This window comes from Syngnathus leptorhynchus, chromosome 1 (genome assembly GCF_054491065.1).
Source record: "Syngnathus leptorhynchus isolate UIUO chromosome 1, UIUO_Slep, whole genome shotgun sequence".
Classification (NCBI taxonomy): domain Eukaryota; kingdom Metazoa; phylum Chordata; class Actinopteri; order Syngnathiformes; family Syngnathidae; genus Syngnathus; species Syngnathus leptorhynchus.
In genome coordinates this window covers 14,666,602-14,694,016 of record NC_141195.1, presented here as the reverse complement: position 1 = coordinate 14,694,016, position 27,415 = coordinate 14,666,602, and the positions used below count along the sequence as shown (strand labels likewise).

General features: G+C 41.8%; 1 protein-coding gene across 9 annotated transcripts in view; it reads right to left on the bottom strand.

Moving 5' to 3' along the window:
• The window catches only part of ubr4 (ubiquitin protein ligase E3 component n-recognin 4), a 39,529-nt gene that overhangs the window by 9,013 nt on the left and 3,101 nt on the right, over nucleotides 1-27,415 (bottom strand). For 2 of the 9 annotated variants that reach the window (XM_085921134.1, XM_085921499.1), the window contains exons 4-76: nucleotides 27,278-27,407; nucleotides 26,436-26,575; nucleotides 26,240-26,339; nucleotides 25,531-25,672; nucleotides 25,299-25,423; nucleotides 24,884-25,008; nucleotides 24,719-24,778; nucleotides 24,436-24,626; nucleotides 24,048-24,147; nucleotides 23,820-23,957; nucleotides 23,539-23,656; nucleotides 22,809-22,850; nucleotides 20,426-20,613; nucleotides 20,169-20,325; nucleotides 20,001-20,086; nucleotides 19,707-19,876; nucleotides 19,296-19,575; nucleotides 18,449-18,581; nucleotides 18,195-18,274; nucleotides 17,982-18,110; nucleotides 17,701-17,883; nucleotides 17,455-17,577; nucleotides 17,145-17,374; nucleotides 16,835-16,953; nucleotides 16,653-16,750; nucleotides 15,992-16,149; nucleotides 15,638-15,844; nucleotides 15,079-15,180; nucleotides 14,905-15,005; nucleotides 14,124-14,511; nucleotides 13,975-14,038; nucleotides 13,700-13,891; nucleotides 13,367-13,437; nucleotides 12,861-13,053; nucleotides 12,101-12,334; nucleotides 11,382-11,552; nucleotides 11,086-11,268; nucleotides 10,732-10,890; nucleotides 10,471-10,623; nucleotides 10,157-10,384; nucleotides 9,849-10,006; nucleotides 9,589-9,763; nucleotides 9,256-9,457; nucleotides 8,762-8,925; nucleotides 8,452-8,668; nucleotides 8,092-8,308; nucleotides 7,310-7,373; nucleotides 7,098-7,232; nucleotides 6,647-6,821; nucleotides 6,432-6,563; nucleotides 6,211-6,332; nucleotides 5,997-6,108; nucleotides 5,748-5,878; nucleotides 5,469-5,646; nucleotides 5,260-5,364; nucleotides 4,893-5,030; nucleotides 4,446-4,614; nucleotides 4,158-4,362; nucleotides 3,971-4,084; nucleotides 3,492-3,701; nucleotides 3,249-3,398; nucleotides 2,935-3,162; nucleotides 2,774-2,852; nucleotides 2,440-2,664; nucleotides 2,160-2,328; nucleotides 1,828-1,972; nucleotides 1,558-1,643; nucleotides 1,395-1,482; nucleotides 1,104-1,297; nucleotides 772-1,011; nucleotides 520-658; nucleotides 275-400; nucleotides 62-190 (exon numbers count right to left, since the gene is read on the bottom strand). In XM_085921134.1, coding sequence (XP_085777260.1) covers nucleotides 62-190; nucleotides 275-400; nucleotides 520-658; nucleotides 772-1,011; nucleotides 1,104-1,297; nucleotides 1,395-1,482; nucleotides 1,558-1,643; nucleotides 1,828-1,972; nucleotides 2,160-2,328; nucleotides 2,440-2,664; nucleotides 2,774-2,852; nucleotides 2,935-3,162; nucleotides 3,249-3,398; nucleotides 3,492-3,701; nucleotides 3,971-4,084; nucleotides 4,158-4,362; nucleotides 4,446-4,614; nucleotides 4,893-5,030; nucleotides 5,260-5,364; nucleotides 5,469-5,646; nucleotides 5,748-5,878; nucleotides 5,997-6,108; nucleotides 6,211-6,332; nucleotides 6,432-6,563; nucleotides 6,647-6,821; nucleotides 7,098-7,232; nucleotides 7,310-7,373; nucleotides 8,092-8,308; nucleotides 8,452-8,668; nucleotides 8,762-8,925; nucleotides 9,256-9,457; nucleotides 9,589-9,763; nucleotides 9,849-10,006; nucleotides 10,157-10,384; nucleotides 10,471-10,623; nucleotides 10,732-10,890; nucleotides 11,086-11,268; nucleotides 11,382-11,552; nucleotides 12,101-12,334; nucleotides 12,861-13,053; nucleotides 13,367-13,437; nucleotides 13,700-13,891; nucleotides 13,975-14,038; nucleotides 14,124-14,511; nucleotides 14,905-15,005; nucleotides 15,079-15,180; nucleotides 15,638-15,844; nucleotides 15,992-16,149; nucleotides 16,653-16,750; nucleotides 16,835-16,953; nucleotides 17,145-17,374; nucleotides 17,455-17,577; nucleotides 17,701-17,883; nucleotides 17,982-18,110; nucleotides 18,195-18,274; nucleotides 18,449-18,581; nucleotides 19,296-19,575; nucleotides 19,707-19,876; nucleotides 20,001-20,086; nucleotides 20,169-20,325; nucleotides 20,426-20,613; nucleotides 22,809-22,850; nucleotides 23,539-23,656; nucleotides 23,820-23,957; nucleotides 24,048-24,147; nucleotides 24,436-24,626; nucleotides 24,719-24,778; nucleotides 24,884-25,008; nucleotides 25,299-25,423; nucleotides 25,531-25,672; nucleotides 26,240-26,339; nucleotides 26,436-26,575; nucleotides 27,278-27,407 — 11,112 coding nt within the window. Of the gene's footprint in view, nucleotides 1-61; nucleotides 191-274; nucleotides 401-519; nucleotides 659-771; nucleotides 1,012-1,103; nucleotides 1,298-1,394; nucleotides 1,483-1,557; nucleotides 1,644-1,827; nucleotides 1,973-2,159; nucleotides 2,329-2,439; nucleotides 2,665-2,773; nucleotides 2,853-2,934; nucleotides 3,163-3,248; nucleotides 3,399-3,491; nucleotides 3,702-3,970; nucleotides 4,085-4,157; nucleotides 4,363-4,445; nucleotides 4,615-4,892; nucleotides 5,031-5,259; nucleotides 5,365-5,468; nucleotides 5,647-5,747; nucleotides 5,879-5,996; nucleotides 6,109-6,210; nucleotides 6,333-6,431; nucleotides 6,564-6,646; nucleotides 6,822-7,097; nucleotides 7,233-7,309; nucleotides 7,374-8,091; nucleotides 8,309-8,451; nucleotides 8,669-8,761; nucleotides 8,926-9,255; nucleotides 9,458-9,588; nucleotides 9,764-9,848; nucleotides 10,007-10,156; nucleotides 10,385-10,470; nucleotides 10,624-10,731; nucleotides 10,891-11,085; nucleotides 11,269-11,381; nucleotides 11,553-12,100; nucleotides 12,335-12,860; nucleotides 13,054-13,366; nucleotides 13,438-13,699; nucleotides 13,892-13,974; nucleotides 14,039-14,123; nucleotides 14,512-14,904; nucleotides 15,006-15,078; nucleotides 15,181-15,637; nucleotides 15,845-15,991; nucleotides 16,150-16,652; nucleotides 16,751-16,834; nucleotides 16,954-17,144; nucleotides 17,375-17,454; nucleotides 17,578-17,700; nucleotides 17,884-17,981; nucleotides 18,111-18,194; nucleotides 18,275-18,448; nucleotides 18,582-19,295; nucleotides 19,576-19,706; nucleotides 19,877-20,000; nucleotides 20,087-20,168; nucleotides 20,326-20,425; nucleotides 20,614-22,808; nucleotides 22,851-23,511; nucleotides 23,657-23,819; nucleotides 23,958-24,047; nucleotides 24,148-24,435; nucleotides 24,627-24,718; nucleotides 24,779-24,883; nucleotides 25,009-25,298; nucleotides 25,424-25,530; nucleotides 25,673-26,239; nucleotides 26,340-26,435; nucleotides 26,576-27,277; nucleotides 27,408-27,415 lie in introns of all 9 variants that reach the window. The other 7 variants (XM_085921221.1, XM_085921587.1, XM_085921412.1 and 4 more) reach the window with 5 other exon arrangements.

Genomic DNA, 27,415 nt, shown 5'->3' with positions numbered 1-27,415 from the left:
AGCCCCATAATTTATGTAAATAGAAGGATAATCATAAAAATGCTCCAGCATTGTTTCTAACCTGTATAATTTTGGAGAGTTCATCAAATGATGTTTTGCAGTCTCCACTGTATTCCTGAGCCAGCTGCTGAATGTATCTGTTCACATTGGCAGAAGATGTTCCAAGCCCTGCAGCAGCTCCGGTGTCATCCTGTGGAAGGAAAGTTTTCAATTCATGTTTCATGTTTCAAATTCTGCAACATTCACCGCATAATAAATACACTCCAAGCCTTACCTGGGGCTTTTCTGGTGCCGCCTCATTGACCTTCGACAAAAGGCTCTCCAGCTGGGGTCGATGACCCATTAGCTGGTGATAGACACGATCGGCTTTTTCCAGAAGGGTGTTGATGTTTGTCACAGCCTGTAAGGATTAAAAACAAGTTTTAAAATGCATGGTCATACATACAATCTTTAGAGAGCAAATCAACTTTTGAGCAATAGAACTTCGAATGAAGTTTTTGAAGTATGAAGGTTCCTTGCTTTTTTCCTGTCTTCTTCATTCTCAATAGGATCCACAGCACAGCATGGTTTGGCATAAAGCATGAAGTCAAATCTGGCATATTTGCAGAAACCACAGGCATTGCACAGGAAGGGGTCCTTTTCATCATAGTTGATAGACCTGTTTTGAAAAAGAAACAAATCACGGCATCATATTTAAATATGATGTACAACTTTGTCATAGTTGAGTAAGTACCTGTACTGTTCAAGTGGCTAAGGAAGTGTGCTGCTCACCTGCACTTGTGGCACTGATAGACATTCTCACCACAATTGCCACACACTCCAGGATTGGCAGGCACAGAGGCACTGCATCGTGGGCACTGCAGCGTCTCAGTGGAGGCTTGGTAGTTCTCATAAAAGTCAGAGAACTCAATCATCAGGTTGGATGCGACAATGGGTAAGGGCAGGTCAATTTTCACTTCCGTTTGACCTGGGGTCAGTTGTACTTTCTTGGCTTTATGCCAGCGAGCAGGCCTAAAAAATGACAAACATTAACATTTGCATTGTGCATTCTGACCCAGGGGAAAGTAAGACAGGATGGCAACAAACAAAAATTTAAAACACACTTGTTCTTCAGCTCCACAATAGCTTGCACAGTCCTGTTGTTGTAGTAGAGGTTGATGGTGCGGACCATTTTGGTGCGTTTGAGGTCGCCGATCTTTACAGTAACCTTGCTAATGGTATGGCTGCCAATAAGCTTGACAACCTGTTGTGTGGTGGTGTAGCGGGTGTCCACTTTGATAGATGACAGTTTGATATTCTTAAGGGCAAATAGAAAAAAATATATATTTTTAACAAGGTTTAGGATTATTACTATTTTTTTTTCCCAGAGTCCACTAAGGTATTGCTATACATACCGAAAAGGGAACCTCTGGATTATTACACACCAAGCAGGGGTCACTTTCCAGATAAAAGCCATCAAACTCCACCAGACCTGACAAAGTGCTGTAAAAGAAAGCCAAAATGAATGTCCACAAATCAACGGTACAAAAGACAGACAGCATGGGTCATTAAACATACTTGTAGATGTTAGAGTTTGGGTGATTTGTCAGGATATGGTTCTGTGTTCGCAGAATTTCAACAGCCTTCTGGGAATACTCCTTCAGCTAAAAGAAAAGGAAACAAACCATTGAGTTTCATGAATAACCAAGTACAATTGCCATGTGCGGTCAGTACTTATGGCAAAAAAGAAGCAACCAAACAACTGTCAAAGGACAAAAACAAAAAAGAATTCCACTCAAATGACAATATAAGAGACACAATAGAGATTCTTAAGTCTGTTTTCTTTACTTTTTTCTCTGTCTGCGGGGTCTTGAGTGAGAAGTACCCGAGAAGGTCAACAAACTGTGCAGCTTTGCGGCCATACGCTGGAAGCTCTGGCCAGATGGCCCAAGTGAGCTCCAACAGCAACTCCTGCTGAGATTTACTTGAGTTCCTAGTGAGAAATCCATACATTTGGGGATTATAATGACATATTCAATCATATTTATTGGCTTAAGCACCAATTCTCTTTTTTAATATACACTGTTCCTGTTATTGCATGAATATGGTTTTGAGTGTTGGACTGCACTAAGCCTAAATGTAAAAATGTACAAAAAAAAAAAAAAAAAAGAAGAGCGTACCTGTAGATATGTAATGCCAAGCAGTGGGCTTGCCAGCGCACCGCTGATGAGTTGGACTCAAGCAGGAAGCAGCGCAAAAACTGGATGAGTGTCTCCTTGTCCGCAAACTTGTTGAGCTGACTGACCAAAGCCATGCACAACTGATCCTCCTGGCTCCCAACTCCATCCCCTATGATCAAGACAAAGACAAAAAAAGCCCACATTCCATTCAATAGCATTCATCATCTGCAACTAAAGAAGGCATCACCTGATCAAAACAAGGCTTGCATCATTGCCTCACCCTCTTTGTCTTTCTCTTTATCTTCTTTTTTACTCTTTTTACTAGAGGACTTGCTCTGAGAGGACTGAGAAGTTCCTCCCTGTCCGCTGCTTGAGCCGCCTGAGAGTGAGGAGGAGTTGGCCAGCACTTTACTGCCGCACAGCGCACACGAGAGCAATTGCAAAAGGACTGGGGAAACACCCTCGTCTACGAGGAAGCTGACTTGTAGCAGGAAGTACAACACAGCTGCAGAGAAGAAAAAAGTACATGAGAAAGGAGAGTCACGATGATAAAGACACCAGTAAAGTTCTTATACTTCTATTAATATAAAAAAAGGGAATCGTAATCGACTTACAGTCATCTTTCACACAGAACTTCTGCCAGTTGATTGTCCTCTGAGTTGCAATTTCAGCACAAGCTTTCAGATGCTCCATCTGCATTGACAGAAACAAAGGTAATGTTGCCCAGCACCAAAACCATCAAAAATGCTTTCAGCATGCACCAAATGACACTCACCAGGTTTATGAGTGTGTCATACTGCAGCGCTGAGCCAGATGAAGCTGTAACAATCCCGGCCCGGAGGAAGATACCCTGTTCCTCTAGAAGCTTTTTGATGCTGCGCACGTGAGAATCGAGTGTGTGCAGATCCCGCAGCTGACGATATTTTTCCTTGGAGCCGCAGATAAACAGCAGCAGCTTTCTAACTTGTCTCCGGACAAATGGGGTCTGTTGGATCATCAGATACTGGAAAGAGAGGAGATCATTTTTGATTCTCTTTTTACAATTTTATGAAACAGAAAATGACACTTTCAAGTATGCCAGAATCTTACTTCAGACAGATAGTAGAACCAGGAATGATCAAAGACAGGCGGTGGGATGCGTGGGTTGGTGTCAGCTATCTTTTTGATTTGATATGGCAGTCGGAGCACCATTTCAGTGAGCAGCTGCGAATAGGCTTCAAAAACATCGGCAGCGTGTCCCTAATGACAAGAGCAACTCAGTTAGTTCTACACTTCCTTGTCACTTTTAGTCTATATGACATGCTGTATGTAATCTGATTTCATGACATATACCTTGACATACTGGCGGAGGAAAAAGGGGCTCATGTCTGGCGGAGAGGAAGACGTGTGCGGGCGAAGGAGTTGGCTAGTGGTCACAGGTTCTTCTTCACCTTGCTGGCTCTTCCAGAACTCCAAAAGGGATTTGAGCACATGGAGACAGTAGTCAATGGCGCCCAGGCTGAGCAAGGCAGACGCTGTAGCATTGGAAATCAGTGAAGATGACTGGAAGAAACAAAGATAGCAAACAGCATGAGTCACTCACAGAAACAAGAGTTTATACAAAATTAATTTTACCCCCCCCCCCAAAAAAATATTTTTTTAAATGAACTTGTGTATCGACCTGTTGTTATTCATATCAAAGAATAAGTCATACCACCACACACATACACTATTTTGTGAGTTTATAATTTTGTGACATTTGCTTAGTGGTGTTCCGTGAGATTTTTTTAATGTACATAGTATTTTTTAAGAACCCTTGAATAATAATGTACCTCAGAGGAAGATTTGGAGCCGGATTTGGTTCGAGACATGAAAACGCTGAGCAGTCTCATGATGACCAAGTGTACTTCATTCATAGGGCAGCGATCATTCTTTTTTGAAACATCCTACAGCGAGAAGAGGCAGGTTGAGCAAAACAAGCACATGTAAGATGATTTGTTATGAATAGACCGCAATTACCTTCTTATGCATGGCGAGCTCTGCAATAAGCTGAGCAAGCAGATCATCCAAGGCACCCTTATCCTTTTCATCCTCCCCGTCAAGATCAGAGGTCAGCATGAGGATAACTTGCATATATGGAATGGCTTGAACGCCACCAACGTTGTGGAGCTGAGAGAGTTGTTGCAGCAAGCGTTCCAGTAACATAAGACGAACCATGTGAAGCCTATTCACAAAGTAAGAATCAAATTTTGTCAGTATATACAGGTTGACCAACAAAGACTTTAGACCAAACTGTTGAGGTCTGACCTGTTGCTTCTGTGGATGTCTCCCTCAGTCTCTCCTTCTCCCTCTGAGCCTTCACCCTCCTGCTGGGCTGTGGTGGTGCTGATTGCACCGGTGCTGGAGCTAACACTCCCAGGACCAGCAGGCTGGCCCTCCACTGTTGTATCCCCATAAGCACTGCTGCGTCCTGACACTGCAGAGTGAAAAGGAAGCAAAAAACACACATTGATGGGATTGTATTGGCAATAGCATAAAAGCATGGCCCAAAGCTAGCTACTTTTTTTTTTCAACTGAGTGGGAGCACTATCAGTATAGCCTTATCAATCATTTTCATTCATTCACAATCATTTACAAGTATCTGGTATAAGTACGTATAAGTACACTGCAGAATGTGAGTATTTTTTCTACCTCTGAACCTAAGTATGGTTTAGAAATTACACGTGTAGTTCTCCCCTGTAATCAATCACCCACCACTGTGTTCCCCTGCAACAGAATCGATAGCAGAACCTCCGCTCTCGGAGCCCACACTGCCGCCATGCTCAGCTGGGGAGGTCCGAAGTGTGGAGCCATCAGTAGCAGCAGTACTGCCTTCGTCATCAGATGCCGGGGCTGAAATCATAGCAATAATTGTAACAGCAAATAAACTGCTGTCATCTGGGCCAGAGTCCAAGATGAATCCATACCTTAAGTCATAACAATCCAAAGCATCTATCACAGAGTCAAAAACTCCAAAAGCTTTCTTAAAATTAGGCTACTTGTGTCAGACCGCCACAATCAATCAACATTTGCCAATCTATAAACTGAAATGTGCAGACATCACAAAAGGTATTCCTATTACCTGATGCAGTGGTGTCTGACAGTGTGCCCGCATCCAGTGACGAGGAGCTTGGGGCTTGACCAGACAGACCAAGGCTCTGAAGGCCAAGGGCACTGCTACTACTCCCTAAAAATATTACATATAAGATGCCCATGAATATTTACACTACAAGCCAAATAAACTGAAAGCAATCTTCTAAACCTTTTTTTTTTTCTTCTTTTCCTACTAACCTTGTTGATCCTGCTGAAGGCTGAGCGCAATCGCTAGCTCTACCATTGTTTCATCATCAGCATCGGGAGGGATGTCAAGCATGGGGGGGAAACCCTCAGCTCCAGCCAGCAATGCTTCCAGGGGGGATGGATTTCCATTGTTTAGATTCTCTGATGTCTCTAGGACCATTGATTCTGACTGAAGAATGCAAAATAGTGAAGGAAACACTCATTATTATTAGAACTAATGTGGTACCAGTTGAGGTAATCGTCAGAATAAATCACTTATTTTTTTCTCACCACCATCTCAAAGTCGCCATGATCCACTTCATTTTGCTCCTGACTCTCCGGTCTAACTTCTTCTCCACTAGTAAGCACAGATGATTGCATTTTGTCCTCTGCGTCATCATCGTCATCATCATCTTTGTCCCCTGATTAAAAAAAAAAAAAAAACACCCAGAAATGTTTCAGGCAATGAAATTGTTTTCTGATCAGACAGTATTTTGTAATATATCCATAAATCATCATATAAAGCTTGTGAAAACAAACCTATGGGCGTGTTGGAGCGTGGAGGAGATGGAAGCGTAACATGGCGACGCTTATTTCGTGGTCGAAGCACTCTGATCAGTGCCTGCTTACAAGCAAAGCTCACTGCTGTGTCCTGAAATCAAATGTAAACATTTTTTTCTCTCTCTTTTTTTTTTTTTTTTTTTTTTTACACACAGTGAAAGCGAGAATAACATGAACTTGGTCATGTACTTACAGGGCAGAGCAACATTTGCATGTAGATTTTGGAGGCCACATTGATGTAATCGAGCTCACAGGTGCAATATGCATGGATGATGTCCACCAGGGCATTTACTGTTGCTTCCACGTGAGTGAGTCCTTTGGAGGGAGAGGAAGATACACAACCATAGATTGGCTTGCCCATTGCTTCTTGTATTACACGCTAAAAAATACGACTTGGGTAAATGGTGCACTTACCAGGCAGGCATGCAGGAGCAAGAAAAGCATTCTTAGGTTTCAAGGAGTGCAGCTTCCAAAAGTTACTCATTAGTTGTGTGATGAAATAATGGCTTTCGCCTTCCACATACTTTTGCCCATCATCTGTCATGTCTGGATAAACACAAAACAAGTAACTTTTCCATATACTCATAAAATACTTGTGCAACTGGAGCATCAATTGAATTGCCTCTCACCAGTGTCGAGCGGAAGTAACTTGGATTCCGTAAAATGCACCAAATTATTGGGCCTCATGATTGCAATGGAGCGAGCAGTGATCACAAGCCTTTGGAACACATCAGGGTCGAGTTCTTTGCCCTCGCGAGTGCAGCTGTTCAGACATTGCACTGCATTACTCAGCAGGGACTGGTCCTGGGGAGCACAGAGAAAAGCTAGAGGCTTACTACTCCATATCCGCATGTCAGGGATAGGCCAACCACTATCCCGAAGCAGAGATAACATTTTCTGTCAAGCTCAACATAATATACGTTGTGCGGAAAAAAAAAACCACGTTACTTTGCGTTAGGAAAATCTGTTAACTTGTTGCAAATATAATGCAAAGTGTCAGACAGGCAGACTAACAGCTTCAATGCAACAGTGATTTAAGCAACAGATATTTGATCACGTTGACCACGATGTTTCCTCTACCTTGTGGTTGTGATAAGCAGTACGACTGGTGTGAAGGCTGGCAAGAAGTCCCTTTGTCTGATGCTGCACACCTGCTGGAGTTGGCATCGATAGGAGCAGAGTGGCCAGCTCTAGTGCGGCAGACTTGTTTTTTTCCTGCATACAGTCATGGTAAAGTTTCATTTTGATGTTTCACCACTGTAATATGGCATTCCAAATCCTACTTGATGTACCTTTTCATTAGAGGAACCGACAGCAAAGCAGCTTTCCAGAGCTTCGAGAGCACTGACCACAAGCCTGCAATTAAAGGCAAAAGTCAGCTCCACCACTAATTTTGAGTTCACCCAAAAATTCAAGTGCACAAGTCAAACTACTCTAAATTTCAAAAGGTATATCACACTGCAAGAATGTTAACAGAAAAAGATGGCCAGTGTGGCATTTTCATAGTCTCAGGCATAGACACACAAACAGGCACACATGCACGAAAACATACAACAAAACAAGCAGAGAAAGGGCTGTTACTAACCGGTCCAAGGTGGATAAGGACTCAGTTTCACAACTTTTTATTGTATAATTGGGAGCAAAAGAAAAAAGAACAAAAAAGTGTGAGGATCACAGAAAGAAACGAGTGAAATTAAATGACTGGTAAAAACAAATAAAGCATGCAAAAAGATGACGCCTGTAGCCATGCACAAACTTACTGAAAGAAAAAGCCCACCACCAATACATAAAAAAAAGCTAAAGGTTAGACTCATGGAAAGCCAAATGGAAAATGCGTATGGTACATAACCATTATTACAACTACTAAATAATTTGGGCAAAAAAAAAACCTTTGTCAAATAAGCCTGAATTATAAAATAGATATAAATGAAAATTGAATATTGCCATTGTTTGATTAAATGGTGACAGGCCGTCTTCAAAGTAGAGATAAAACTAGCCCGAAACCAAACAGGAAATACATCAATTTGATTGACTCAAACAAAATATATATAAAGTCATAAGTTGAAAGCCGTACCTCTCCAGCACAGTGCCATTGGTTGTAGTTGGTGTGACGACATCTGCATCAGCAGTGCCACCGGCCTGGTTAAGGTTGGGACTGCAGACATTGTTTACAGAGGTGGACGAGAAGTCCTCTGGCGGTTCCTCAGGCCAACCAAACTGTTCTTTTGTTTTGCCATAGATCTTGATTGAATCCAACATGGTGACTCCAGCCGGGTCAACCGATGCACCAACTGACATGACAAAGGAAGTCAAATAGAATTTAAGCCCGCAAATAAAGCAATTATTGGTTTGGAGCAATCCCCCCCCCCCCCCCCCCTAATCAACTTCTCAAATCACATGCAAATTATAAGAGAAATTGCAGTAATGCGCTTACTAAAAATGGACAGCTTCTTGTCAGCCTGTAGTGCTTCTTCTCTGGTGAAAGGGAAGTCAAACCAGCGTGCCCTTGTAAGATTTATCTGCATGGTGCGACCATAAACCTCCACATAGGAGGGGGCTCTCTCAATTGCTTGAGTGCCGACCTGCACACGCATGCCTGTCATCACCATTGAACTGTTGCTGTTGACTGCTTCCACTGTAAATCCCCCAGGCTAAGTGGGGGGATAAAAAAACAAAAAAAAAGTGAAAACTTGTATCTTAACTCTTTCCCGGATGATAGCATATCTTGGATTCACACAGTCTACCTTTGTATTCGCCACATACATCCCAGTAGAGTTGAGCCTGTGTTTAATCTGCTGTCCGTTGTAGACCTGCAGCAAATCATTGCCTCCAAACTCCACCTCTGTCAGCTGCTGGTTGTGTTCAAAGAAATCTACTGGGAATGTCACTTGACTGGAGGTGCGGGTTGCTAAGGACAAATACACAATATAGTAATTTATATTCAAATTAAATTTCAAAGAACGTTACACACCCTTCAAGGTAACCGAAAAAGGCTTAAAACAAAATAGACATTACAACAGTCTGCCTATGGTTAGATAATTCAGAAAAAAAGTAAGCACTAATCTTGGTAATTGCTTCTATGATAGATTTCTGTGTGCTGATGTTAATAGCACTGACCTATTGGGAGCTGCACACACAAAAATGTATGTTACAAACAAACAGAGCGGCAGTGAACTTGTGCGTCCAAAGCAACACTTTGCCTTACTATGGTATAGATAAAACAATCGTACACACTCACCGGTCGCAGCGGCTTTGCGCTTACGCACAGGCTTCATGATATTGATAGCACAGCTGGGTTGTAGTGAGGGCTGGAGCCAGTATGAGGTGTTGTCCACATTGGCCATGTAGATTCGCAGGCTTCCGTCTTCGCAGAGAAGAATCATGGTTGTGCGCTGTTGCTCATTACTGGCAGTGTGTCGAATTGCTACCATGTCTTGAATCTAGAAGCAGCGAAAACAAAGAAAAATGAGGAAATAGAAGAATTAAGCCAGAAGGTGATTCAGACAGCTATCTACTGATATACGGTACTATTGATCCCATTAGCAAAGCACGTGGTTCCAGTGGTCCTTACCTTGGCTTTGGCAGGCAGAGTTTTAATTTCTTGAATGAGGAAAGTGTCAGGCTTAACCATAATAACCAGTGGAATGCCTGTTGTCTGTTGCACACAACAGACTAGTCCTGGGTGGTTCATGACTTCAGACCACTGGCAAAGGGCTGGTGACATTTTACTGCTGCTGCCATTGGAACTACAAAGAGGCAATAATTAGTCAACACCACTTTCCTTGCAAAAACAACAACAAAAATTGTAATTCGTGGATAAAGCACCCATACCCTTTGACATTGATGGGGAAGAGTTGCTGAACATCAGTGGTGCTGCGACTCACTGTGGCAGCAAAGGATTTTCCCTGGCTGTAACTGAAGAAAAGCATTTGGAGCACATGGGAGTAGTAGACTGACACCCCTCCTCCAGCAACTTGACCGTTGCTATCCTAAAATAAAAAAAATAAATACAGAAACAAAGATCAACACATCTTCGAGCATTCATGAAGTGAGCTTACATTTAAGTCTTGGTAGAAGTTTGAAAATGGCAAAAGCCCGCTTTAAGTATCTTTGGCTTTTGAACATCTTAGTTGTCTTACCTTCAAGTCTTCATGGCTTATCTCTAACACATTTGTGACGTAAAAAGGGCCATGTTGAGCACTGCTGGATTCATCCATGACCTGGGTATATATGTAACCCGCTGAAGACATTATGACAATGATGTTCTTTCCCTCTTCGTTGAAAAGGAAGGTAGCATCACGAATCTTGGAACTTGGGAGTAGGAAGTAGTACATGGGGCTCAAAGCATCAACAGACAAGTCGTAAATCTGGGGGAGAGGGCATCAAATACAAAACATTTGAATCTTAATCTGCCTCGGAGGTTCCGGTAAATAAATTTTCTTGTCATATGTACCTTCACAAAATCAGCAGTGATGATTGCTAGCTCTGTTTGGGAGCCCGGCAACCAAATGGCTTTGATGATGAAGTTTCCAGTTGCAAGTTGTGGGTGCAACACCAGATGGTCAGACACAGAGCCTGTGCTGCTGAAGGTGAGCACATGGCAGTCCTGAGAGAGAGCAAATGAGAGCCCATCAACATTTTGGTTTGTTCCCCTTACTTACACAATTAATATGATATATATATATATACATAATTATTGTGCTTAACAACCTACCTTGAGGCCACACACAGCCAAGTAATCTTCATTACAAGGGTTGCCTGTGAGACTGAGGACAGTGAAAGGGACTGGGGCAGAGGCCAGACGGGTGAGTGTCAGCTTTCTCTTGCTTGAGTCAGCTTGCTTCAAAAGGGTGGACAACTGCAAAACCGTTATCTGTGATGGACACAAATCACACAATTAAGTATGCATGCTGAAAGACTTTGGAATTAAAAAAATAATCATAAAATTACTAAATGCATTTAGAACAGCTATGTTAGTGTTAGACTGTACGTGAGAATTCATCATAAGAAATCATCATCCATAGTAAGCAGTTAAAGCCAGCTAAAGTCTACCACGAGTGAGGCTTACCTTTCCCTTTTCATGGCTGACTGCAAGGTGTTGCCGGCGGCCATGAGGTGACGACAGGACACACATGGCAACACGCCTCAGAACATGAGCACTAATGAGCTGGCGGATTGTTTGCCCCTGGTCGCCACTGTAGTTCATCCTCACATTCTCAAAAGCCCCTTCCTGAGAGCCAAGAGTGGGTACCTGAACACAAAGTGGGAGAATGAGAAACTGAAGAGCGCATAATGTGATATCGATGACTGACACTCACAAAAGAAACATCACAACAACAAAAATACCAAAAGAGATGACCCTACCATTAGCTGATCTGTCATATCCACACTTTTGTCCTGAGTATGAAGCTCATTGAGGGCTTGCTGTGCCCGGCTGCTGCTCCCTACAGCCGATGCCTGCTGGAAATTATTCTGAATGGCTTCCATTAGAAACATGAGCATCTCCAATATGACGGCAGCGGTAGACGATGCATTCTGTTGGAAGACATCAAAGAGGACTATATGTAAACTTAACCATTTATTGTTTGTTCACACGCTCTGCAGTAGTTCCCCATCTGTCTAGAATGGAATTGCACAAGCAAACTACCAACAGTGACTTCTGAAACCATTAAAATGTTCTGCTAAGCTGCCGATGTGGGCGAGGCAATGTCATGCACCAGCACTGCCACATACTAAGTGTAATTTGACTTTGTGATGAAACGCTAACCCCACGGGTAAAAATACAATGATATCTATATGGGTGCTTGCCTTAACTGTATGCGGGTTCAGGGGGAGGAAATAGAGGCAGTATAATGTGCTCTACTCTTGGTCCTGAGGATATTTTGACAAAAGCAAGCCACAGGAGACATGTTAAGACTCCTGTGAAGTTTTCAAATGAAAAATAATAAAATAAAATAAAAAAGAATCCACGCTTCCTCTGACTGTTTTTAGTTTTAAGTAACGGCGTCGACGTGATCAAGCAAGCCATCAGAATAAAACAAGTTAATTGGTGATAAATCCAGCTCGTCCATAATTTTCCTCACCACTTGTGAAAGCAGCTCTTCCTGGCAGCCCTCAATACTCTTGCACACACTGCTCTTCTTTGGTCTTTCCTCATCGCCGGGTTTGCCATCGCAAATCGTCACTTTGCCTTTATCAGACGGCGAGGCATTCTGGTGGCGGCTTGCGTTCTCGGGCATGCGCAGTTCGCTCTGGAAGGCTGAAGACTCCTTAAGAGTGGATCCCATGCCACTGCTTGGGCTGCGCTTCACCAATGCCTGTTGATGACACAACACAATATGAACAAGTGAGAAAGGCGAAAGGGCAAACAGCAACATAATCCATTCACATGATCTACTTTTAAAATTTGGAGATTTAAAATTTCTCAGAATATTGCTTCCTAAAAATGCCAAGGATTATTTTACTGAAGAAAGGCTATCTTTACTGAATCAAAGAATGACTGAAAATATTGGCACAATAACCTATTCAAATGTGGCATGCAAGTATATTACACCATTGTAAGAGTTTACAAGTAGCTAGATTAGAAATACTGAAACAAATAATGCAATAATCAGATACTATGCTACTAAAACATAACATGTGGTTGATGTGGTTGCATGCAAACTACACCAAAGCAGTCAGTTAGGATTAACTAGGAAAACTGGCCTCTTGTACATGTACTATGCAATGCAACATGATTTCTGTCAACTATTACTGGCCATGTGCGGACTAGCTATAGAGCCCTGACCAAATGAAATGACTGGATGGAAGTCAATGATGGAATGACTTGCAAGCCAAAGTTACCGCTGTTGTTCTCTTCCCATGATGACCTGAGGTATTCGGTCTCACCTGGCAGCTGCCATCCTCTTTGGCACCGCAGTCACAGAAGAACGAGCCATATTTGGCATAGGAGATCTCGTGGTCTTTATGACAGACCTTGGCGCATACAGTGCATACACCTACCCCATCTACCATCTTACAGGTGTGACAGTGGTACCTATAAAATGAAATGTGACACTTTTAGTCCTGACAATGCCACTCGCGTTCATAGTGATGCCTTTGTAACACCGGCTGTTGCTGATCCTTTTCTGACGCTTGTGTCAAATCTTCTTTCCTTCATTACCGACTATAATTTATGTAATTACGACACTAAGAATTGCTTCAAGGTATTATATCTCTATGTCGACAGAGTAGGTTTTTATGGGATACATTCCTTTCAAGTGTAAGAAAGAGTGTGGACACATTTCAAACCATCTGCAAACGAAAAGCAGAATCATGCAGCATTGAATAACTTATGAACTTTTCTTTACCAGTGCTGGTTCATGAATTCTTTCTGAGTTATGGTGAAGGTGCAGAGTTTGTTGCAGAGAGAGTCTTCATCCTGTGAGTTAATGACAAATTGTATTACACACATTGCCACTGGAAAGTGCGTCAATTGATCAGTTTTCATGTGTAGATATTTATGAAGAGGACCAGACGAACAAGTGTTTCTCCAGAGTGCGGCAACAATGGACATTAATCAGCTTTTTCCGATGTACACTACTAATAATTCGCAGAACATTTCTTGAGCTTGTAAGTACTGTGACATGAAGCCAATTATGTCCCCTTTTGAGAAAGGCATGCACATAAAAATAAAGTCTCACGGAATCTTCTGCTTGGGAATCATCTTCCTCTACAGCTAGCTCCTCCACCCAGTCCGAGTCCACCTCCATGGCCTTCTCTTCGCCCTCCACGAGTAATGTGGAGCTCCCTTGACCATTGCTTTGTCTCAAGGCATTCATCACATCAGCAAGGTAGGAGATGATGTGACAGGAGCATTCCAACATGCTGGCATGCTAAAATCAAAGGTGGAGTACAAATTTATGACTTTGATTTAATCTAAAGCCAAGCGAGGATGCGCTAGTATTGTATCCCATACCTTTCCTTGGGATGTGTTTGTGCTCACTTTTTCCACAACATTCTTTTGTGTTAAATACTTTTTGCTACAAAGAGGAAAAAAATGTGTTTAGAATATGCATGTTCACGCATGTTCGCCCGTTTCATCCAAACTAACATGCAACATCTTACCATCTTGTGAGCCAGTCAGTAACTGCCCTGTGCAGCTGCAGGTGGCCCGCTCCCTGTCCAGCACTGGCTAAAGTGGCCATGATGACCATGAGCTCAGGGAATCCTGTCCCATCTCCGTTAGCCAGCATGTCTGTTGCCATGGGGATGAGCGTACTCAGGAGGACAGTGCACACTCCTTCCCCCACCTGGCTGTTGTCTCGCACTATATGAGTGGTGAGGACTTGCAAAAGCTGTCGATTTTCTTGCACAATTTCCAGTTGCTCGGAGTCCTTGGGTGGGGTGGCAGTCATGCGCGTCAGCCAGGACTGAAGACGAGAAGGTTCCACACAAGCCAGCTGTGCCAGAGAGCCACAAAGACAGAGCAAACTGGGGTTTGGGCTCTTTTCCGCTAGGGGGGAAAGAAAGCATCCACGTGATATAAATGTATTAATCAATCATAATATTTAACATATGTCTTTTACTATACTGTTGATCATTTACACTCTACCATTGCAGGCCTAATTAAGGCTTATTCTATTCAATAGAGATGATGGAGAGCCCCAAAAGGGCAAGTTTGTTCAACCATTACCATTGAATCATGAGAGAGAAAGCAACTTTCAAAATACATATAATTTGCAAAAATAGCGCCCATTGTGTGGACTGACCATTAGTATAGACGGCCTGACGGCAGCAATTTGTAGAGGTTAGTAATGAGTATAAATCAACAAACATTCTCTTTGATTACAGCTCAATAATTATAACAACAATAATAATAATAACAAAACTAATGATCTGGACTTACTTAGCTGGAAAAGCTTTGTGAAAAATTTCAGCACTCTGTTGCAGAATTTTGCAGATAGACTTTCGTTGGCTGTTGCCATCATAATTTGGACAAGTTCACCGCTGCAAAAAGGTGAACAAGGTGAACAATGAAGTTGTGTTTATGGGCCGTAATGCCTCGCATGTCATTAAATACCTAAACGAGAAGAACTCCTCCATGGCTTTGCGGACCTGAACGCTCTCAAGCTGTTTTTCAAGGTACTGAAGGCATTCCTCAAGAACAGACTCATCCAAACCACTGGAATGAGGAGAGTTAATCAAAGAATTAAAAGTGAACAATATAACACAAATGCAGGTTTCAGCAACTGTAAAATTAAAGTTATGACTATGACTGCAGTTCTATTTAATCCAGAGACCACCAGAGGCTGTGCTGAAAGTACGTACTAAATGTTCCCTGTGCATGCACAGAGAGACGCATGTTTTTTTGTTTGTCAGTGGCAACCCTAAATGTCCGGTTCATGCATTACGATCAATGTGCTTCTGTCATAAAGAAGAAATAAACTTGCAAAAAAACGTTTCATTTTGTAGACTGCAAGATGCTACAAGAAAATTAAATTAGGGATTAAAGCTCAAGAGGTGGCGGCGCTGAGAGCACTTAATGTTCCCTGTGGCATGCGCAAAGGGAACAATGGATGCTTTGGGCTCTGCCTGTGGCGGTCAGGAGGGATGAAATCCTAATATTGTGACAATGTTACCTGTTGGGGTCAGAGTGATTTGCGATGATGTTGTAACATCCGGTCACCAAACGTTCATAGACGCGGCCCAGAAAGGCATCAGACTCTGATGGGCCAAGAATGCGCTCTAGTGACGTGGTGCTGATTTCTGCCACACTCTCAGTGCTGCTCTCCAGGAGGAGGGGGAGCAGTGTACGCACAATCTGAGAAGGATTCACCTCCTCTGTGCTAAAAGACAAGCAAAAATTAACTCAGGAAAACCTGCAAATATCGTACATTGATCTCATTGGGCTACATGGACAACAGAGAAATAATTCTTGTAGCGATCACAATTGGTGCTGATTCAGATCTGGTCTGCACTGAACTACCACTTACACAATGAGATCACCGGTGAGGCGAACCAAAGACAGCAGTATGTGTTTGAGAGACGATGCCAAAGGCAACGACTGGCAACTCAGTGTTCCCAGGTGTGCTGCTTGGATGGCACTAATGTAGCTCTCTGATGGAATGATATCATTGGCAAATGCATTTCGCTGAAAGGGAAAGCAAATAAAAACATCAGTCAAATGATTATTGTAATGACATGCACTGGACTACTCTGGAAACCAGAAATGATTCTAGCCTTACAGTTAAAGATTATAGTGGATTCTACGTGTAGCACGAATAATGGAATATTTTTTCTCAAATTATTAAAAAGAGTGATACAACGCTCCATACTATATTGGGAGCCTCAAAAGGCAATACAGCAGCACAATTAACATCAGACGTAGAAGTTTTTTTTTATTTTTTTTATCTGGAAGCCAATCCCATTTTCTGTGGAAAAAGCCAATTGAGGGTACATCTCTGCTTATTTAAAAAATAATAATAATAAAGAAAATGAAAAAGATTAAAAAACAACAAAATGCATTTAAAAAGGGTGTCTATTATTTGGGGATTTTCACTATTCATGGGCAGCCCGGAATCGTTCCCCTACAAATATCAACTGTAGTCAGTAAATTCCAATACAAGTAATTATGTAGTCCTTCTGGTTACATACCCAAGAACCAATGTTGGGGAACTCGTTGGTATGGATGCTGTTCCATGTCTCACATAATGTCTGTACAGCTGGTGGCAAGTTCTGCATAACATTCTGCCCTGAACGTGTTTGTTTCAAACAGTTAATGAGCGACTCAACACACAATGTTCAAGACTTCTGCATTAAATAGTTGTGCTACATACCCAGCAAATTGGCCTTGCAGCGGGTGGAGCCAATGGACAGCACAGCAGCATAACCCTGGAGCTTGGCATCTGACAGCTTGTTTTCCCCTTCCTCTGGTATGTTCATTAGTAGATAAGACCTGAGACAAACCAAGGCTTTCAATTTCTTATTCTAGAATATGTATGTAATTGACGTGGAGAGACTTGGATCAACATTAACCCCCTCCCCCAAATAAACTACAGCAACAAGTTTAGCCTGCTATTGCTATTGATTATAATCATTCCGAACTGAAGCTGCTTCAATTATACACATTCCCCATGAGACACTCACCTTGTAAAGGCTGTGTAAACGTCAGCAAGCTGCAGCGTGGCAGACAACAAGTTCTTTGTGATCTCAGATGACTTTTGAGTGTCTGTCTCAATGGCAACCTTGGACAAATGTTCATCTAGGGAGACTTGTACTTTGGAAATAACTGCATCCAGTGTATAGATGGCTTGTAGCGAGGGCAGCTGATCGAGTGGAACTATGACATTTGGGTCGATAGTGGAGAATGTTGAGATCTGCAATGTCATCGAAAATCAAATGAGGAAAAAATGGACCATAAAGTATTAGCTGTTGGTGCTAAGATTGTGAACATTACCTGTCTGGCAATGTATTCCTCTGCTAGCTCAACATCATATTTAACCGAGCTGCACTTAGCAGCTGTTATTTCAACCAAAGAGGCTGCTTGGTCTGCTTTCATTCCCTGCTTCACCAAGTGCTCCTGTGACAGGAAAGAGAATTGCAAACACCCCAAATGATGAAAGGAATACAGGATGAAAAAAAAAAAAATCACACATCCAGTCATAGACTCTTATTAGCACTGAAAAGTACTTAGTCAACAAACCTTAATCCAATTTACGTAAGTTGACACTCTGAGGCGTGAAGACCACCGCAGCGTATGAAGGATGTCACTCTCACTGGGATCCCCGCAACCAGACTTGAGCTGCTCCATGTAGGCTTTTGAAGGTGGTAAAGCTCCTAAGATCCTCCACAGCACTAAGAAAAAGTACTGAAGGGAACAGGCCTCCTGTACAAAGACGTTAACAGTTGTTTAGTAAAACCACAGAGAAAACATTTTTGGAACTTTGTGACTCCCATCCGTAAGCATTTGTGGTTTGCTCTCACCATTGGAGTGATAGGCTTGTTCTCCTGTCTTCTTGCTGTGTCAAACTGTGAGCCTGCTGCCAGGAGTGAGATCAGCCATGCATATAGTTCATCATATTTCACTGCTCCGTTGAACAGCTTTGGAAATACCTATCAAAGGGGAGGGGGGGGGTCACATAGAAAGGCTCTTCTCACATCACAAGAACAATATATAAGGAAGATCAATGGCCTCACCTTGGTGTCTAGTCTACTGATGTCATCTTCAGATGCCTCAGGTGACAACACACAATAAAATTTGGGCTGAACATTTGAATCTAGAATAGGAGGAAAAAACAGTATTTTTAGATTGTCGTGGAACACCATTTTCAAAATGAAATCAAGTAGTTTTGCTTAGCTATGTATTCTATAACTAGCTCATGCTTGTGGAGTCATTTAGTTGAATGGACCACATGCCTTGCAAGTACAAAAATTTTGCCTCCTGCACTTACTAGTTGGACAGTGCTTGGCCCAGTTCTCCTCCACCTCCTTAAAGCCATAGTAAAGTGGAATACTGTTGCGCTTGCTGACATCTTGTAGAGAGCTTGGCCCACTTGATGGAGGGGTGAGAAGATTGTACTGCACCTAAAAATAAAAACCATCAGTGGTAGAAGCCAAATATCTCCAGCTATGCTTCAATTATTAAATTAAAGGTATTGGAGAGGATCTTATTTCGAATTTATTCTGGAATATTTCTCAAATTTCTCCCCATATACCTCAGACGGACTGTTATATATATGTGGGACCAGAAAAACTACAGCCCATCATTGTCGGCGAGAAAAATGGCAACATTGGTCAGTTAACTTATCAATGTGTTTTCCGTGTTTTATTTCCTTGTTGACATCTATGCTTGTTCACGTCCCTGCGCCAAGTACTGCGCATGTGTGTAACTTGTGATTAAAACCCGTGGATTCTGGACACTCTGGCTGAGATGTTGCATTTTCCGCTTGACGTCTGAGTTAAAATGGCTAATGGATGTCGTGATGATGAAGGTTCTCGCAAAAGAAAGCTGGTTTTTGACGTCTTTGAAAAGACAACTTCAAATATGGCGCTCGTGCATGTGAGTGTGGAGGTGTTTCCTGAAAACAACAGGGAAAGATGGGTAGGAGGGACCTGCGCATGTGCAGTATTCAAAAACGGACCAATAGGCTCTGGTTTCTGAGCTGTCAGAAAGATCGTTTGCAATACCTTTAACTGGTAGTAATAGGGAACGAGTACTATTTTAAGGATGGTATACAAAAGTAGAATTTAACACAGAATAATGCGATCAATTCATTCAGAGATATCTACAAGATCTACCTGTTCAAAAAGGTACAAAGGAGCTTTTGAGTAGTGGCGCAGCAAGTAGTCAAAAACCAGCAGCAGGCGAGCCAGGTTGAGGGGCACTGCTTTCAGCTGGCTGTCTCTACTCATTGCCACATCAGTGATTGCCTGGGTGACCAAAGTAAGGACTGTCCATCTGCCACGTTCTGACAACTTGTGGAAGAGCAAAAGCATGAGTTGAAGGTGCTCCACGTTAAGGTCATCCTCTCCGTGAACAGCTCCCTGAACGGTATGCTGCTTCAGTGTTCCCAAAAATCTATGAGTGACAGATAAAGACAGTGATCAAATTGATGTCAGTAGCTGTTGTTAAGTAGGAGATTCAAAGGCTTTGCTGGTTTGTAGTAGTGAGTCGAAGGTTGGGATCTGAAAACTTAAGGGGAACAATACCTTTCCCAGACTTTCATACACTCAGGCACATCTGGGTCTCCTTGCACACTGGCTTTGTGCTGCCAGATGAGAAGAAGCCTGGAGAGGACTGAGAGTGACTGGGGGTGAATGTATAAGGGCCATGGACCCTCTGAGAAGGGCGCAACACCGAGTTGCTGAAGAAGGGTGTTCTAAGAAAAGAGACAACAGTGGTAGAACTTCATACGCCCTGGAATAAGTTCTGTTCATAAAGTACGTTTGAACGTGTATTGTAATGTGTGTTTTAAAATCATAGCAGAAATGTATTCCTCTTACCTGCAGGGATGGTGACGGCAGGTCTGATGTTACTAGGGTGTGGTTGAAATGATATAGAGCTAAAGAGAAGGCCTCATCTGAAGATCCTGAGGGAAAATGGATATTGTCTGTAGACTAGCAAACATAATAAAACAAATTCAAGTTCAGAGCAGCATTTTTAAAGCATACCATTTACATATTTGTCCATATCTTTGATGATGCTGGCTAACGTTGCCATGTGTTGCTCTGTTAGCGATACACTTAGGTAGTTGCGGATGAAGTTGTTCCTGGACTTGAGCATAGAAGTGGTAATGAAGTTCAAAATACTAGATGCCAAACTAAGGAACTGTAGGGACAGACAAAAAAAGTAGAACATATGAACCACTTGGGCTGTGAAGGTCAAACCTCACGAAAAAAAAAAAAAACTATAATAATCATCATCTCACAAGCTCTGGATCTTTACGGCCCGCCAAAATGTTGCCATTCTCGCTTTGATTCTGTTTGCTGGGGCTCTTTAGTCTGGGTGAGGTCTCCAGGGGAGGGGGTGGTGGAGGCGGTGGGGGGGCTACTTTCTCTTTGGTGGGTGAAATAGTCTCTTCAAACCAAAGCCCCAGGATGGGTTCACTGTCATCATCTGCAATGGAAAACATTTGTCTATGATCATTTTATATCGAGATGCCAGTAAGTTTGCTTCCCAGGTATTTATGCAGTAGTATTGGAGTCAAACTATTTTGTGACGCCTACAACACTGCAAGTGGTGGACAAGAAAATGTAAAAGTGAACATTTATTGGTGAATATCAACTTAAAGGAGGTAGTAGTTAACAGTTAGTTCATTAATAAATTACGTTAAGACAAATAGTAAAGGTCATGATTGAATGTAGTCTCACCCAAGTTGTTCAAAAATATACTACTATAAATTACAAAAAATGGCCCTTTAACAAAGCCACGCCCGCAAACATTCAAGATCCAGAGACTTTCATTGTAACATTGATCAATAAAATTTCTATAAGCTGCCGTAGAACTTAACCCAAAAAGTTCCGACAAGCCATGGACCTCCAACAAGCACAATTGTGACGCGACATACCCAAAGATTCTGGATAAGTTTGTCAGGCAGAGTGCTATTCTTTCACTGCAATGGCTGATGCAGCTTCTATGAAAACTTTACCGCTGAAAACTCTAGGGAATTATCACCAAAATTCATATGAGCAAGTATAGGCATGTGATAATTTGATAAGCAAAATTTGGGATCTCATCTCAGCATGGTGATGAAACTGAACCCTAACCCATTCCACGCTCAGTTTTCCAAATAATTATACCATCTCGACTCTGCAGCATAGGTGGGCTGTGAATTGAATAGTAGAAATACCTCTGTGCATTTGAAAAGGCCACCAATGCCCATTGAAATCAAGTCCTGCACCTCAGTTTCAGGATTTAAGAGTTCCGAAAAACAAATAGTATCTATAATTGCAAACCTATAACTTTAAGTAGATATTCACATTTTCATGCAACATAGAAAAAAATAGAACTTGTCAGGTGTCAGTGAGACGCACCATAGTATGCTTAAGCGCAGTGCAAGCCCAACTTTGTAATATTCAAGAATAATACCACTGATTTCAAGTGGGTTCTACGTTATTTGGATGCTGCCAATATTTTTAGACATGTATGACACATAATGCAACATGCATTTTAAAAAAACACATTGTGACCCAAAATGAAGTAACAGGGTAAAATTGCTTGCAAAGAAAAGCTACATGTGTATGTCATTAAGACACTTTTTATGCAGTCACAACTGTCTGGCAAAAAGAGTAGACGTAGAAGCTATATATACTAGGGCCCGCCCGATTAATCGTTCTGCCAAGTCTCTCATAAAACAGTACATACATGTTGAATAGCGTCCAACTGGTGCACAACGGTGTTCTTACCGTGTCAATTAACCCTCAGATCTTCTCGATAACCTATCAGAAACAACTACAGCCATGTCGACGTGTGCTGTTTGTCCAGTTTTGATTATGTTGTATTGCAAAGGTTGTAAAGTTGTACAATTACCTTGCTCCAATTTGCAGCAACAAGTACAAGATCAGAGGTATTTTGAAACTTATTTAAAACATGATTCATTTTTGTTTTAGTTCAATAATCTCCCAAAGTTTAAATGCTTTAATTTACCTTCTTTGCATGTTTTGCCACTAATTTCGCTCTGTTTAAAACCAAAATACTGAAGGGCAAAGTATTGTAGAGCAGTCAAACGTTATTTGTGATTCATATATTTGTTGGAAGTGACATAACAAAATAAGACAATATATTTGGTACGTATTTTTAGAATTAATTGTCAGGTTAATCAGTAATATATATTTTTTTTCTTTCGAATATTCAAATTCTTTCGGCATCGCCCAATAAAGATCATGTCGGTCGGGCCCGAATATACATACACAGTAAAAAAAACTTACCTTAAACAGCGTGACCATTGGCAAGTGTACAGTGTAAAGGCAAATTAAGAAGGTACAGAAGTATAGGATCGTTACCATCAGACACCCAGTGGGGTTATTATGTATGTGCTAAGGACCCACATAATTAGACCACTGGTATTATCCTTTCAGGTACATTGAACCACAGATGAACCTCTTTGACAAAAATCAGTTTTTTAATCAGCCAATTATGGCAAAAGGCACCTTTGACAGAACTGACATTTTGCCAAAGTTTTGTCCTCTGTGGCTCTTTACTTAGCTAATGTAGCTGATAGCCTACATAGTGAGACATACAATAACAAAAATGAGTGTAGGACAGTGAAGTGAACACCAAGTCTTTTGACCTGAGGACAGAAATCTGCTGACCTGAGACACAAGCTGCACTTGTCTTCTCCTGTCTTCTCTCTGCTGAGATAGTAGACACTGTCAACTGCGCTATCATATGGGGTGACTAGACAAAAATGTTAATGACATTTTTGCGAGTGTGCTGCATGTGTTTATTCCTCTCGCTGCTCTTACATCACAACTAACCTATCCACAGATAGAGGTGACTCGTGGCTTTTTTCAAGCGGCTCCATACACCGACACAAGCACTGACACCAAACCCAGTCGAGACTTAGCTTTTTGTACCTGCCTAGATTTAAACTTAAGAATTGATAAAGCACTGCATTGATGACATGAACTAGTCCTCAGCTCTCATTAGCTCCAACTTGCTGATGCACTAAAAATACGCTTAACTAGAGCAATGGAGAGGGAAAGGGAGAGAGACAGAGAAACGTGTCAAAATGTAATTCATCCATATTGGGCATTGCCATTCATAAACTGAATCTACATAAAAAGATCACTTATCCACAGTCCAAAATGTCAGTAACTACTATCAGAATTATGTTGTGAAATTCAATTTACGGCAGGTATTTGAGTAAGTAACGGAAACGTTAAAACGCTTATTTCTATTACATTCATCATTGATTCAAATAGAATAAGAAAACATGTTTGAGTTGAGGTTATTGTAGAAGGTGCTTAGGGCAAAAAGACAGAAGGTGTATCATTTTTTTGTTGTTGTGCAAACCTGAAATGATATGTGCTGACTCTTTACCTTGGCTGCTGTCCTCTTCAGTACTGCTGAAGTCATCCTCATAGTAGGTGTTGGAATCGGTGGAAGCGCTGGCATCACTGCTGACTGAGCCTTTTCTCTGCCGCTGGAGAACACAAGCCTGATAGAAGGAAAAGGCAGTGCTCCTGAAAGATCAGTCATACTGGCATGACAGGCAGCTTCATGACTGCACCAGTCACTTAACTTTCTACATCCATTGTCTCTATTTGGCCAAGCATCTTGATCACAGAGTGAGGGGAAATGAGAGTTATTGTTGATAGTACCTTTTTATAGGCAGTGGACAGAAGGGTGAAGAGAAGGTTGGTAAGAGGTACAGAGTCGATGAGCCTTTGGACTCTCTGGATGGAAGTGCTCTGTGCCATGATATTGAGCTCAGCAGGTGGACCATCAGTTACCCAACCCTGCAGGGGAAGAGAGGGATGGGTAATGGGATTGGTGACATGCATGAATATTCAGAAGACAAGCAGTGTAAAGGAAGAGCAGCGACTTACTCTGTGCAGGGCCTCAACTTGTAAATCTTGGAAAAGTGACGTTAAAAGCTTGATGGCGTGGTTGGCCAAGATCACAGACAAAACTCCGAATCCCTGGTGTCTTTAAAAAATAAATCAGGATTACAAATTCAAGGACAATGCATTTGTCTGATTGTGGCCACTCATTGTGAGAAGCTATGCTGATGATTATGCTTTAACAGGGGACTCAAACCACATACGACATTTTGTATAAAATCTGTAGACATTAACAATGCTAAAGTAATTCCTTGTGATAATTTATCTGTTGAATTTATCATGTTTCATCATGTTTTTCAATAAAAACTTGAAAAGAGACTGACGAAAAAAAGAATCTGAAATATTCATGATCACGTATCCAGTCATCATTTACCCTTTGCCAGGACCCAACTTCGGAGACCCAGCGCCATCTTTGGTACGAGCGGCAATATCTCTGACACGCAAAGCAGCCAAAGGATCTTTCTCTTTGCCTTTGTCTGCCAGGGCCGTGGGGCTCAGGTTGAGAATCAGGTATAGGCTGTTTAAGAGACACCACGCGCCAAGCAGCTGGAAGTTCTGATAATGCTACAGAACACAACACCAAACCATTAAGTACAACACAGACACACATTAAAGGCACTGTTTTTTGTGTTATTCTTGAGTGGCTTGGTGCTCACCTCTCCACCAGCTCGACGAGAATTGCTGATGGCTTGCCCAATCATTTCATAGATCTCCAACTGGTACAAACACATTACAGGGCTCATCAAAGTCAAATCGTGCCTTTGACAAGAACTTCTTCACTCTGGCAAAAGCACCGCAAATATTGTTATCATAAAACTCACACATTTCTGGACTATTGTAGCAGCGTCGTTTTCATAGTCCTCCTCTTTAGTCCCAGTGGATGTGGAGCGAAGCTGCAAACCGCTTCCCACCTGTAGTATGGCCATGCAGGTTGCCACGCTCACACCTAAATACACACACACAAAAAAAAAGGCTCGTCATCACATCCTTTTCATTCATCAGCACAAGCATGCATTATAAGCGCAGGGATCATTTCTGGCATTGAACGCGTGCATTGTATTTGATTGTAATTTGATCACTGAGTAAAGATTCGTATTATGAATAAACAACAAGGAAAAACCCTTCCAGGTTTTGGATGGTCAAATGCTTTTGGCTGTGTTAGGGGATAGAACTAGCATTGCCAACAGGTCTCAGATCAACAACAGAAAAGAAGAACTCGGTGAATGCTCTGCCTACCAGCGTAAAGACAACTCAAAGCCAGGACAGTCATATCCAGTAATCTGCCCGGCGTCAATGGCTCCAGTACGGGCAGAGAGAGAGTATCCAAAGCCATGGTTACATCAATCACCAGTGAATGAAATCTAGGGATGAGTAGCACATTCAGAATGTATTCGCATTAGACCCACTTGGACAGACTACACTGCCCTTTATTAAGTAAGCGTGGAAAAAATATGCACATACAACATACCCATTACGGACAGCTGTGGCATCAGCTACTGTGGCAGGCATGATGAAGAAAGAGTTTGCAGACACAGCATCTTGGAAACGGTTAATGTAGCGTAGAAAATAGGGCAGGTTGAGACACACTCGCAGCAACTTCTCAGACCCACCTGAGAAGACAAATAAAGACATAGCCCTTTCATGGTTTGCACAAACTCGGCGCATCAGAAGCGCACTTTCACAAAGTTTCCACTAAATTGGCTGGTCCTCAAGACATAAAAGCGCCATTCAACACTTGCTTGCACCCTTTGCAACACCTTTACAAACCAAAATGAGCGGAAGGGAAATAAGTTCGTGGCGTCATACTTCATAATTTGGCCTCTTCCACTTCACTCTGTTAAAGCCCTGTTATGCTTGTATTACTATTGAGGAGATCTGAAATTTGCTAGTCGAGTTGAGTCCTCAATCACCTTTTACTTAATTATATTAAGAATTTCAAAATCAGTAATTGTCTGGCATTTTAGCGGCATGTCTTACAAGTAACCTCCTGTTGATGAAATTGACATACTAAATTGTATTATTTTATGGGTATATACTCTTTTTATTTTGTACTCATTTAATTTGGGAGCAAATACTCCGGATACAGAATGTATTTACAGTAAGGTATCATGACTTCACGTTTGGAACAAATTGTCTGTCTGAACTTGGTAACAGAAGTGTTTAAAGTTTCTATTCACCCAGATCTTGTAAGCTTGAGACATTCTGAGAAACAAATGCATTCTTCATTTTTGCCTGAACAGCTTGGTCAAATGTCTGGTCATCACAATCGCTCTCTGGCTGTAAAGGAAGTCAACAGAATTATAACTGCAAATGCACAACCATAGATCTCAGACATTCTCCAGTTGTTGATGTATATTTAGCATAAATCCTTACCTGCATGTGTGCTGAAGGGGCCAAAATAGTGCTTAGGTCAGGGTTAAACACTGAAGTTAGCTGATTAAAAAAGTTCATTTGTACTTCTTTGTGTCTCAGTTCAGGGTTCACAGCACTGGGTGTGTCCTTCTGGTCCTCTACTGTTAAAACAAAAGCAAAAAGTGACAATTTCAAAATTGTGATTACAACCTAGTCATACTGCGCAATCAGTGGGACACTTTCATGAACACGTCGTAACAATATCACCCACTGTAGATGACTGGAAAATAGGGCTGAACAATTACTGAAGGAAATGGGATTTTTCTGACAGCAATTGAGATTTTGATTCGATTCAGGATTTATTCTTTCCAAATCGAGTTTCAGGGTAATATTTACCGTGTACAGTAACAATTACAAATATGCCAGAAATTTACATGATACCATCCCAGAATTAAAAGGTATTATCTAATGATGTAATGACATGATTAGGGAGACAGTCATTTTCAACTTTTTAAACTGGTTCAGCAAAAATGACTGCTTTGACCTTGCAAACGACTCAATTGAGATGACAAAACTGCTTGCTTGCGTGCTTACGGTGGTCCCTATTATTTTACCGAGCTGTAGACACCTGATAGACACCTGCTAATGTGTTATTCATCCGTGGCTGCCCTGTGCGCTAACGCAGCTCAACCCAGACTTAGGCGAAAAGAGTACACCAAAACACTTATTTTGGTATTTGGCGACACATTATGTTATCTATTAGCATTGGCTATATCTGTTCTATCTTACTCGCTAATCATCGTCCACCTCTGACGACTCCGTATTCACTATCATATTCACAGAGGATTAAAACCCACTCTTACCATCTGAAAGGGTTTTAACAGTTTGAGGCAGCTTGGCAGACTTCATCATTGCAGTGAAAGTAATAATTTCTGTGCGGTCGAGTCTGCTACTGCCAGTGCAAAGTCCTTTTATTAGAAGAATCAGGTGTTTCTGCAAAA